We start from the raw sequence: 12,901 nt of genomic DNA, 5'->3' as shown, positions 1-12,901 counted from the left end.
TGGTAATCCATTTTAAATTCATGCTCAGAGCCACATGTAATGAGTACATCCTAAAACACTATCCTCCTGAACCTGAGACTCCTGCATTTGTGAAAAGCCAGAACTGCACTCACATATCCCTCAGCCTGCCCAGGGCCTTCAGCATACCAACGGCAGCTGATCAGTGGACTCTTCCACTCTCTACCCAACTCTAAGGGCTGGCCATTAGTGCTTTCTCCATGCGGATTCTGCTATTAGTGCGCACTCCTGCGCATGTGAATACACATAATACACACACAATCGGTGAAGACTTGGAACAGCTGAGACTAATTTTTAAAGAAATACTGAAGCTACCCAAAATTCATTCTTTCAACCCTTAGACAATAATCCAAAAACAGGTTCCGGTCAGTCATAAATCTGCTTCTCTACATCGATGAACATCGCTCTAGCCTTCCATCACTCTGGACCAAACTCTCATCAAGATCCTTTCTCCCAAATCCGTTCCTCTGAATTCCATAAGGCCTGATTCTAAAGTGAAAATGCAACCTATGCCCTCTGCTCCCTTCCATTGTTCAAATCCCCTGCTTTACTTGTTGAGCTTGATGGGGCATAAAACCCAGCTCTAGGTCAATTAACTTTATGTTCCCTCTGTTCTTAAATAAGACTGCATGCTTGAGTTCTGAGTAACTGCAAATCTATAACCTCACCTACTTCAAGCGTTCTTTAGTCAACTTAATATCTTAAACAGTGACCTCTTCCTTAATTTCCAGGCAGAAAACCATAAGTAGCTTGCTGAGGGAAATAAGTCAGTACAATGTCATTCTCACGTTCTCTTGTCTTAATCATCCCTTCTCCCATTCCTTTATATCAAAAGGCATCCCCACCCCAGCCTATTCTTCCACCTGATTATCTGAAGGATGCAACACTGGAGGTGAGAAAATCAATAACCAAAACATGGTCACTGTGGTAGCATAAGAGATAGGCAGCAACTGGAAACTGTGGCTTCAGGAATGTTAACATGTCCCCTCAGCTTCCCCAAATAGAAGAGCTGGTCAGAGTTATAATCACATACAACCACCAGCACTGTGCACAAGTCCTTGCATCCCTAGTGTCAGAGGAAAAAGGAAGACATGTTAGAGATTCCTTCTGTTCTCTGGGAAAAGATGGTTGTGAAGAGGTAGAAATATGGAAATAACTTAAAATAAGGACTTCTAAAGCTGCAATGCTATCAAGGTGATTTCATAAGATGTGGACCAGCCCTCCAGTGACATCTGCAGCATTTGAAGCCTCACCTCCAGTCTATGTTGAAGTGAACCAAGAGCTGAATGGAAATTCCAGTAGCTCCCAAACTCCTTACTTTCCATTTGGAATGTATAGCAAACTACAGCTATCTATGTCAAGATGGGTGAGTGTAAAAATTTTATTTAACAAACTAATCTTTAAAAAATGGCTTAAAGGGATCCCTGCAAATAAATCATGGATTGAAGTCACTTTATAATGCAAGAAACAAACAATAAAAAGAGATGACCCCCTCCTCCAAGTCTTTCATCAGGTACATCATGAGTTAAAACAAAGAGAATCTGATCAGATTTGAGAAAAATCTGGCTAAGAACATTTAACTGTTAAAACTGTTTGAAATACACATGTGCATCAATGTTGTTAAATCTCACTTTAAGATTAGTGAGACTTGATAGCTATTCATAAATACATACAAATACTCTAGAAGAAACTAACACACACATTACTGAAAAAATTTTATCAAAGGGAACATGGAAGTCTGGAGACGACTAGCACAGAAGTTAGAAACTGTGGGAACCAAATCTCCTAGTCTTTGCCCTGGGGCAAAGTAGCTGTACTTTAAGAATAGTAACATTCTAAAAGAATGTTTTGTTTTTATTTGGAGAAAACTTTTGAGAAACTTCTTAACCTCTACTTTCATCTCCTATGCAGTGTTCAACTTCCAATAATGAAGAACAATTAAGAGTATGAAATTCCTTTGAAGGGCTGGGGTGTAGCTCAGTGGTAGAGCACTTGCCCTTAATGTGCAAGGCCCAGGTTCAGCCCCAGCTTCAAAAAGAATGAAAAACAAAAACAAACAGGAAAAAAAAAATCCTTTGAACATTCTTTGTTTTAAATTCATGTTGTTTTAATTTTGCACATTTGTAGTAGTAGTAAAAAAAAAAAAAACAAAAAACATGTCTATGTTTGTTGTCCCTCACACTAGATATTCAGGAATGTTATACATAGACATGAGAGTCTATGTACATAAAATCAACCAAAATTTCAGTCTTGTAGGTTAAGTCAAAAATTTCAAAGCACAATATGAACCATTTCTTGCCCACTTTGTTGATGACTTCATTTGCTTCTAAGCAGTTTCTGGTAGTAGTCAAGTCATCTCTAACATATATAAAAAGAAAATTAAGTTACTAGAGTACTAAAGACAAAGCTGAAGTGTCTTTGCCTTCTTCATGGGGTCCTAGGTGGCAGTGTCATCAGACACACAGAGAGAAGCAATAGGCACTTGCAAAAGATCACCCAGGAGATCACAAAGAACATGCACTTCAAAGCAACCTGTCAAAAGGAGCAGACAGCTGCATCTCATTTCAGTTTCCCTTGCTTCGAATATTGAAATAAAGTTTTAAAATAATCAAAAACAATAATAGGATCCATTCTTCACCTCCTCCTACCTTTTCTTTTTTCACAGGTCAATCCTAGACAGCTGGGGCCATTTCCAAGCCCTTCAACCTACCTTGGCCATAAAATTAACCACATCTGAGATTTTACTAGGCCAACTCCTTCCTGTACTGATGTCAAAGAGGATATGCTACATATGCTATTGTTTCAGAAGAAAGGAGCATTATAAAAGAACCAGTAGTTTTGATTTTTAAGACAAAAACTGTCTACTCCATGGTTTAGAATTGAGGTTCATTCCAATGTATTTTTCTCACTATGTTACTCAGGTTGATTTGGAACTCCTGGGCTCAAGTGATCCTCCTGTTTCAGCCTCCAGAGAAGCTGGGACTAGAGGTTTGTGCCACCACACCTGGATCAATATTCTGCTGCTTAAAAAGAAATCGAAAAAATAGAGAGAACAAGGAAAAGAAAAGAAACGTGTGCAGGGGAAGAGGCATTCCTGTTGCATTCAGTAAAACTTACAGGAGGATTCTTCAGAATTCAGTCTGAGTTTCCAGGATTATTATTAGCACAGAGGAGAGAAATAATCAGTCATCCCGTCCCTATTTCAAAAGCTCCCATGAGGGCAAATGCTGATAAGTTCCTTAAGACTTCTCTGAAATATTTTAAACCACCTATCTTTTTTCAAAAAGCTTATTTTATAACTTAAAAGGAAAATCCTTAGCTCTTTAACAGGGGTAGCATTCAAACAGGTTGAGATAAAATCATTCCCTTAAATCTGTCTTTGAAGTGGAAATGTGATCGGATGCAAAGCTCTCCAGGAATAAAAATTCCAACTGCCTTCTCAGATGACATGTTTATAATCAAAAGCAATGACTATGTAGCAGCTAATCTCATAGGTTTGAATTACACTTTCCATCACGGGTTTCCACCTGAGACCCATGCTTTGGCAAAGAAGGACTTACTACTGCTTAAAAATGGCACCAATTTATGTCATTGGAAACTCCAGACTTTTCAATGTTGGTCTCTGTTAAAAAGGCCAAGCAGGAAAAACATAATCCCTGTTCCCAAACACCACCACTGCCATTTGTTAAATTAAATTCATGAAGTTACACAGAATGCCATGGCCTGTATTGCCCAGAGCAATAATCAGCCATCCTAATTATATCTGATGCTATTTTCATATTTAGGAAAATTCTGTAATCTGATTTTTAAATGAATACAAGTCAGAAGAATATCACTATGTTACCTTAGTGAAATCTGTCATCCTGTCATATATATCCTGGTTTCAGTTCATTTTTCAGTGATCTTTCTTATTAATAAACTGCAAGAGGGCAGGAATATTGTAACCTTAGAGGTCTCAACAGTGTCTAGCACACGGCCCTTACTTACTCAAAATATTTGCGTAATGAGTGACTAACCTTATTCTAACTTCCTTTTGATGTCCCCCAAATTTAGCCTGCCATACTATTAGTAAACATAAACATATAATCTTTTTTTAAAACCAATTAATGAACAACAGAAAAAGTTCACTTTAAATAATCAGGTATTCCATAGTCAAGTGAATATGTTTTATTAAATGCATACTAATATCTTTCTATAGTATGTGAGTATACATAATAAATTAAAATGTATATATTTATTAAATATAGGTAGATATAATACCAGAACATGATTATTTCAGATGTTCAGAAATCAAAATAAACCCATTTTAAGTATCTTTTGGTCACTCCAAATTGATACTGCTCATAAAAAAATACACCAATTTTCCCTGGGGAAAAAATTAATTCCATAGCAATGTAGTTAAGGGACATGTTTTATTTCATAGCTTTTTGCAAGCAAAATTGCTTTGTTACAAAATGAGTTCAATGATACAGGTGCTACTGTCCACTCAAGCGAAAGAAAACCTCACATTTATATGAATGCACTTTATAATTATATTCTTACAATATAATAGGTCTAACGTCCAGGACGCCTCTGGCCGCATTTAAAGCAATGGCACAGAAATGCTGCAGGGTACTTGAATATTGTGGTACTGGTAAGTGCTTGAAGTAAACTCCTGTGGGTTCTCTGTCAGATACTGCTTTAAGAACTGTGTATGGATGTGTTTGTCTTTTGCCTTCCACTTCTTAGTTTACATTTACATCATCTCAAAATATATCCCTGGTGCGTCATTTTTTGGCTATTCAGAATTTCCATAAAAATAAGAAAATGTCATGAGGTATCCTTAATGTTAGTTATCAATGTAGTGCCGTGGTTGTCAGAGAGGATGCAGACTTACCTGTAGGTACAGTAACTGATTTTAGTGTATGCTCTACACAATATAGTGCAGAAGTGTTAGTTCATGTTAAACTCTTTCTTCCCCATCACATATGATGTGACTTTAACCCCAGAATATCTGACCAAAAAATGATACAGATCAAATAAAAAGACAAATACACAAATAAGGCCATCTTCAGAATTTTAAACTCACCTCTTGCAATATTTCACAATAATTTCTACATCATATTTTACATCGTTCAAACTTAAATAATAAATGAATAAGGAAGGGCCTTGGTGGAACCAATTGCACTATCTCTTTGAGGACTTGTCCAATTTGCTGGCAGGTGACTTCCTCTGAGGCGTGGGGATTTTGGAAGGCTTGGCTGTAGATGGCCGAGAACCTGCTCGGGGCGAAGGTCTGTGTGTCTGGGGGACAGTCTCCACGTCTGAGCACACGGACTGGATTTCTGAAATGTCAAAGTCTGATGCATCGCTGCCTCGGCGGCTGCTGGCCCTGCTACCAGCTTTGCTTCCTGCTCGGCTTCCTGGTCGGCTGGGAGTCTTTTTGGAATCTGAGGGAAAAAGGCAGAGATGGGTCAACCTTATTCAATTCTTGGAAACCTGACACCATCTTTTACCTGGGACATTTTTCTCCTGACACCTAGTAGGCACTCAGAAAAGACTTTGGATTCATGGCTTTTTCCTATTATGCAAGGGTTAAGAAGACTTATTTTAAGAAGATGTGACAGAGCAAAAGCTAGATTCACATATAAAAGGTAAGTCTGGGCTTGCCCTACATATCCAGGATTCCAGGTACCTATCACTTGGGATTGTGCTTACTAAAGGGTAGCACGTGTAACCCTGTCACATGGAGCAGACTCTTAGGTGTAACTCAAAGAATGCAGGAATTTAAAAGAGAAGACTCGAAACTCTACAGAAACATGACATTTGCTGAGTTTAGAACTCAGGGGTTAGTAGTTCACTACATTTCTTCACAGGTTCACTACTCTGTGAAGAAATGTAAGAGGCACTGGCATAAGGCTTGGTGTGGATGGGTTTTTCCAACCACCCCAAACAGCTCTGTACAATCTCTGAGCAAGCAGAAGAGCTACGGGCTTCCAGTGTGAAGCAGTGCTTTTTTTTTTTTTTTCTTCTGGCCTGTAGTCATTCTCCCATCTTTCTTTGATGCTTTCCCAAAGGATTTTCTTAGTCACTTGCTCCCATGACTCATTTATTACCTACCTTTATTAGAGGATTGGGGCTACATGCTATTTCAAAAGAACACTGCATTGCCAATTCAAAATTTCTTTCCCAATTAGGAAGAAAGGGGACTAGGGACTATAATCTTCAGTTCATCATATTGCAAAAGCCTTTAAAGAAAGAAATGCACCACACTCACCAGCAAACTGTGTTCGGACTCTGGCAGCTGCGGTTGTTATCAAGCCACTGTCCTCTCCGGAGTGGAAGCCTTTCCCTGATAAATACCCTGGAAGTCGAAGTTTGCTTCCCTGTATTGGTGTTCCCTGCGTTAAACCAGTGGAGAGACATTTCAAGATATTGCTCGTGCACCATGACATTCCACTGACACCACTTTATGAATGGGTGGGAACCTATACAAGACCCCTTCAGGAGGTGGGAACTTTACAATTGAACAAGGCATAGGGCGCCTACTTTCCTTCCCCAACCATTAACTTTCAGCCAGAGTTTGAAGGAAACCTTTTAAAGAAAATGGATTCCTGGTTGAAATAAAAACACAAAAATGGAGGTCCCCAGTAGAATACAAAAGTAACAGCAAGGAAAACAAGACAAATTGAACTGTGAGTACATTAGTATCTTCTAGACTGTCAGTGAATATTACAGAGTTAAGAGAGTTATTGCCACAGGATGGCAACCGCCTGGTGAAGAGAAGGGGACATTCTGTTGCTTCCAATTCTTTTAAGGAATTAGGCAGAAATAAACAGAAATAGAAGAAGTACATAAACAATGCCTAGACGGCCACTGGTTAAACAGACTTAACTGCAAAAAGAAAGAGGGATGTTTTACAGGTTAGTACCACCACGTCACTTCACTTCTTGGCTCTGTCACTTTCTATAGTCCTTACATACAAGATTCGTAGGGGACATTTGGGCATAATTCTTTTAAAATGCTACAGGAATTTGTAGAGAATGGCTGAAGCAATTGTATAATTCTATGATAAGTCTAAAATCATGGCATTTTCCCAGATTTTGACAACATTTTGAAAATTCTGCCCAAGTTTAAAAAACAAATAAGTCTCTTGAGGAATACAAGCAGCATCACATTCCTCAATGAATGAACACAAAGCCAAGGAGCTATTTGGAGAAAATAAATCTATACAAATTATGTGTACATTCATAAAATAACTAATTTCCTCTTAAAGTTTTCAATGCTTAATAAAACATATGCAGGACCACCTGATATGTCAGAGCTGTATTTATTAATATGAATGTAATATTCCTACCATTCATCTACATATGTATGTCATACACACTTAAGCATAGTGTTTATACATGGTTCACATACAGTGCTCAAGTTTTCAGAAGACTTTTACACATATAACCATAATTAATCACCCACCTTTCAATAAATGTAAAATATCAGGGCCCAAGGGAGGAAGTGATTTGCTCCAAGTCTAGCTGATATGGTTAAATTCCTCTCTTACAAAGAATCTCAACAGTCAACAGAGACTGACCACAGGTTATGAAGTGTATCACTTAAAGTGGTAGAAGTCAATTACCAAAATCATTCTTCTCAGATTGCCTTGTTTTGATTTATTATCATAGACTCGTTCCATGAAGATATATTCTTGGTTTGTCTGGTTGGCTGGTTTTTATTAATTTTTTATTTATTTTATATATATTTTAGTTGTAGGTGGACAAAATACCTTTATTTATTTATTTTTATGTGGTGCTGTGGATCAAACCAGTGCCCCACTTATGTTAGGCAAGCACTGTACTGCTGAGCCACAATCCCAGCTCTGGTTTTTATTTTTATGGTAATTTGAAATGAGACAGTTTTTTAGTGCGAACAACAGACTTTAATTTTAGGCAGTTTCTACTTAAAAAAAAAAATTAGAACACAGCATCTTAGCCCTAAATATTTAAAACAAATGCTAAAATGTCACTTCAGATTCTTTAAACCTTTCTCAGTTTTTGCTACTGTAGATCCAATGACTGACAGAAAACTCCATAACTAATCTATGAAACTAATATTCTCCACCTAGAAGAAAAAAGGTGGGGGTGCATAGGGGTTGGGGCAGGAAGAGCAAGGAATGAGGAAAAGCTGATGAATGGGGTGTTTCTGCCTCAGTCCTACCACCTAGCAGTGGCAGAACTGCCATCAAATTGTGAAGGTAATGAACTTTTCTCTGCCTACAACTTACTGTTGTGAGATAGGAAAGTATTTTGAAAAGCACAAAGGACTTTGTAAAGGTACCATATTTCTTCATACAAAAGTCAAGTGGACTTTTAAGATACACTTGATCATTAAGATGAAATACTTCCTTTATTTTAAGAAAAGATGTTTAGGGATTCCCCTAATTACTGTCACTTTAATCAAAGAGGTGATTATTTGGTGCCTATGATTGTTATTTCATGGAGAAGTTTCTCAAAAAGATACATGGTTGACTTTTAACTACATATGACTCTCAGATGAGAGTCAATCTTGGCAAATTTTATGTTCCCTAAATATCTTATTCTCCTATGTCATGCTATATTGAGATATAAAAGCATCCTTCAAAAATATCAGTCCTTCAAATCTGATAAAGATGCTTTTTGAAAATCACAGGTTATTTCCTTGCCTACCCCTCTGACCTCCTGCATAGATCACAGGACTTGTCACATCTACCCAGTGGTGCTGGGCAGAAACAAATGCAAAGGACATTGAGAAGGACCATGCCCAGAGTGTACACTTGCTAAAGTTTTTTTTTTTTTCTCACTTTTTTCCTTCTTTGTAGTACTTTGAATCCAGGGGTGCTCTACCTCTGAGCTACATCCCCAGTTCTTTGTATATTTTATTTTGATACAGGATCTCCCAATGTTGCCCAGGCTGACTTTGAACTTATACTGAGGCTCCTGCCTCAGTCTCCTAAAGTATCTGGGATTCCAGGTGCATGCCACTATGCCTAGCTTGGAATTCTTTTAACTGATTCTCTTCCAAATGATACTACTTCTTACTCCTATCTAAAAGGGATATGTTGCCTTTCTTGTCCAAATTATGTCTATCAGTGAAAGCATTCCATCAGCTTTAAAAGAAATTTTACTGAGGTCTGGATATTTTAGCAAGGCTGGTATTTCACTCTTTTAAGAGAGAAAGTAGAATTAAGTATAGGTGAGAATAAAAAAGCAAAGGAATCATAGAGCCTGCAGGTGTGACTAGGGCAAGCTGCCACTGTCTTTTCTGTTAACTCTTTACTCTCTCAGAACTTACTCTCCTTACTCTTCTCAGAACTGCCAGGCTGATGCTTATTTCACAGAAATCTATAAAAAGATGTAGCATTATCAAAAGTAAATACAGGAAGGGAGTGGTGCAGCAGTGTTAGTGGGTGGTAAGTTTCAGTTAAATGGGACTATTAATACTGGCATCTTGGGCCTTACAATACCTCTGCAGATGACACGGGAAAGTCTGAGCACTCTGCTGGTTTACAAGGAGTTGACATTTTGCTGTTTGTCAACCATGGTTTACCATAATTGCGTGTTAAAGGATGGAGAATCTGTATGGAACAATGGCAAATCAAATGTAAAGGACAGCAGGTAAAAACAAAGCACAGAAAGAGATATTCATAGCAGAGAATCACATTTCACAGTCAGAATAATAATAATTAAAAATAAGTAGAAAGCTCTGATGGCAAATCATACACATAACAACAACAACAAAAAAGAGAATGAAATTCAAAAAGAAAAATCAAATAAATCTGAAAGATTAAAAAGCCCCTAATCTCTGTATGGGCCACTAGGTATATATATTTTTTAAAAGTCCTTAATTTCCTATATCATGAGAAGGGACATACATGGAAACAGTTAATCTTAAAAATTCTAGAGACCTAAAACATTCAAAGGTATACACTCAGGACATTGGCTACTTTGGAGAAGGAAAGAATTTCATTCTGGAGTCCTACCTTGGGTGTGGTGGTGACAGGGACTTGTGGGGAGGCTGCCTGGCCAGCCTGACTGGACACAGAAGTGGATCTGTTGGGCGAAGCTGCTCGTGAGGAAGGCCCGGATCGGCGTCCCCGGGGTCGGAAAGCAGCCATACCCTGACTGGCACCATCCGCTAAAATGAACTTCTCACGCAGCTCCATGTTGGTTCTTCCCTTAGCTGGAAAACACACACACACACACACACACACACACACACACACACACAAGGAAAAGAAGAGGTATTCAATTGTTATGGAAAGAATGACCACAGCGGCACCAGAGATCACGCTGAGAATTTCAAGAACATCTTTTTGCCATGCCAACTCCAACTCAGCATAACAAAAAGTTAAATGCATTCCTTTACAATGCATTCCTTTTGGATACAAGTGAGTTTGGGGAGGAGGAAAAAAGTGTGCTTATTCTAACACTAGACACCAGCAAAAATAACCACTATAAAAGAAAGAGTCAGCATGAAAATGGAAAGCTCATGCTAAAATACTGTTAATCCACCAGTTACTGATGCCCACATGGTTTCATTACCCTTTCACCACACCAAGAAGACAAGCCAGGAAGGCAGGGACTGTGTCTTTTGCATGTAACATTGAGGTCAGGAGAATGCCAGTACTTAACACTGGGATTAATTAAACAATAGAATTACACAGAATGAGAGATGGCTCATTAGTCATGGTGACAACACATAAACTTCCAGATTTTTCACTGAAATGAGGCAGCTAGTATTTTTATTTTATGCCTTAAAAAACTGTTTACCAACATGCAATAACAAACACCAGACCCAAGGATCTGTTTGTTAGGTAGTCAGTGATGCAGCACTCATACAAACACATATGCACATGGAGAACGCGCCACGAGAACCCAATGGGCCAAGTGTCAGCATGTATTTGATCACTTATGTGACACCTGCATTTGCAACACACCGGGATGTGTTACAGTTTCGGAATTTAAATTTGGAAGCACCAGCTCAGTTGGATATGAGTTAAGCCATACGCAATGAATGAAGCATGTTATATTTAAAAAAATGATTAAAGCAAGAATGTAAAAGTAGGAAAGAGAAAAGGAAAGAGGCAGAGGCAAAGAGAGGGGTTGCCAACCTATAGTAGGCTGAGTAGTAGTAATTGAAGAGTTTGATTCCGAACGTAACATTTTACTCCCATGATGATGAACTAGAAAAAATGACACAGGATACCAATCACATTAAAGAATACTGTTAGCAGGAGAAGAAACAAAGTACAGTAGTTGAATATGCAAAAGGTGCTCAGATCCAGCCTTTAGCACATTTTAGAAGAAAAGTTGCATAAGGAAAAGAAGCCCTCAAAGGTCTGACTCAACAAGAACAACATCTGAAAGACTTTGCCACAGCCATGCTAACTTTACTAAGCATCCCAACACAACTGTATACATTTGAATTTGTTTCATAAGTAGAGCTGCATTTTACTTTAGGCTGCTTTATTTCCAAAATGCAGTCATGCACCACATAATGATGTCACAGTCAACGATGGACTGCATATACAATGGTGTTCCATTAAGACTGTGGCCACCCTAATGTTGTAGCCATTGTAACATAGGGCAATGAATTACCCACATTGGTGATGATGCTGGCATAAACAATCCTATTTACACTGTCACTAGTATAAAAGTATAGCACACATAGTTATGCATAGAACAAAACGCTTGATGACAATAAAAAATCACTTGTTTGTTGATTTACCATACCGTATTTTTATTGTCACTTTAAAATGAGTGTATTCCTTTCACATATTAAAAAAGTAAAGCATGCTGGAAGACAGTATGCCATGTTATTATGCCAGCAGCACCCTTCTGTATCATCTCATGTTAACTGCACCTCTTGGTGGCATTATTTTCTCCTGAGCTTAATTTAATCTTAAGTTGCTTTTTGGTCTTGGCCCTAGGCACAATACGTTATATCATGCACATACACATATATGTACATATGTGTATACCTACACATGTATTGCATATAGCAGCCAGGTGTGCAGCGAGCCATACCATGTAGGTTTGTGTAAGAACATCTCATGTTTGCACAATAATGAAATCACCTAATAATGTATTTCTCAGAACATATCTCTATTGTTTTAAGTGATTCATGACTGTTATGATAAAATAGGAGTTTTTATTCTTATTTTACTTTTCTTTTTAGGTATACTTTTAGTCTATGGAGGCCAGAGCTACTGCGTATGACTATATAACAATGCACGGCAGCCTTGGCAGACAGGCCTGCTGATTCTGATAGATCTGTGTATTTAGTTACTGGGATAGAAACCCAGGGACCCCACTGGAGGATCTTTGGTCTCACATATTCTTTTCCTAATAGGCAGCGCTGGCACAGACCTTTAAAAACAACTACAATAAGCTCACAGGTTAAAGCAAATCATAATTCTACTGTTTCTTTTTACAAAGTCAGGAAAATGTGCCACTCAGTAGATGACACCTAATCTGAAATCTCAATCAAATGTTCACTTATAATGTAAATCAATTAAGAATTTAACAACTGACTATAGAATCTGAAAATAGGAAAAGCTAACCTAGGACTCTCAGGTTGGTAAATAGGGAACAATTATTTTTATGTTATATATTATATATTATAATATGATTACATATTATTATATAATATATAGTATTATATTATAAAATATAAATATTAAATTTATATTTTTAATATTCTAACCTGCAACTTGAAAGTAAGAGTAAAATTAGCAGTTCATTATTATCTTTTAAAATTTTAAGTACTCCTTGCCTCACCACCCCATCAAGTTGTTAAAAACTCTGACTTTGGAACTTCACTACCCAGAACCTTTAGTCTTCATCACCTACCTTGTTACATAATGGCAGAC

The 12,901-nt window shown here is 37.8% G+C and overlaps 1 protein-coding gene across 11 annotated transcripts in view; it reads right to left on the bottom strand.

Annotated features, from left to right (window-relative positions):
• Positions 1-4,170: 4,170 nt before the first annotated feature.
• The window catches only part of Dst (dystonin), a 345,440-nt gene continuing 336,709 nt past the window's right edge, over positions 4,171-12,901 (bottom strand). For 5 of the 11 annotated variants that reach the window (XM_076858540.2, XM_076858541.2, XM_076858543.2 and 2 more), the window contains 5 exons: positions 11,141-11,212; positions 10,010-10,209; positions 9,494-9,604; positions 6,275-6,398; positions 4,171-5,447 (listed from right to left, as the gene is read on the bottom strand). In XM_076858540.2, the coding sequence (XP_076714655.2) occupies positions 5,185-5,447; positions 6,275-6,398; positions 9,494-9,604; positions 10,010-10,209; positions 11,141-11,212 (770 nt within the window). In that variant the 3' untranslated portion in view covers positions 4,171-5,184. The remainder of the gene's footprint in view (positions 5,448-6,274; positions 6,399-9,493; positions 9,605-10,009; positions 10,210-11,140; positions 11,213-12,901) is intronic. The other 6 variants (XM_076858542.2, XM_076858544.2, XM_076858551.2 and 3 more) reach the window with 2 other exon arrangements.

Source organism: Callospermophilus lateralis, chromosome 6, assembly GCF_048772815.1.
Source record: "Callospermophilus lateralis isolate mCalLat2 chromosome 6, mCalLat2.hap1, whole genome shotgun sequence".
Lineage (NCBI taxonomy): Eukaryota > Metazoa > Chordata > Mammalia > Rodentia > Sciuridae > Callospermophilus > Callospermophilus lateralis.
This window is presented reverse-complemented; position numbering and strand designations above follow the sequence as displayed.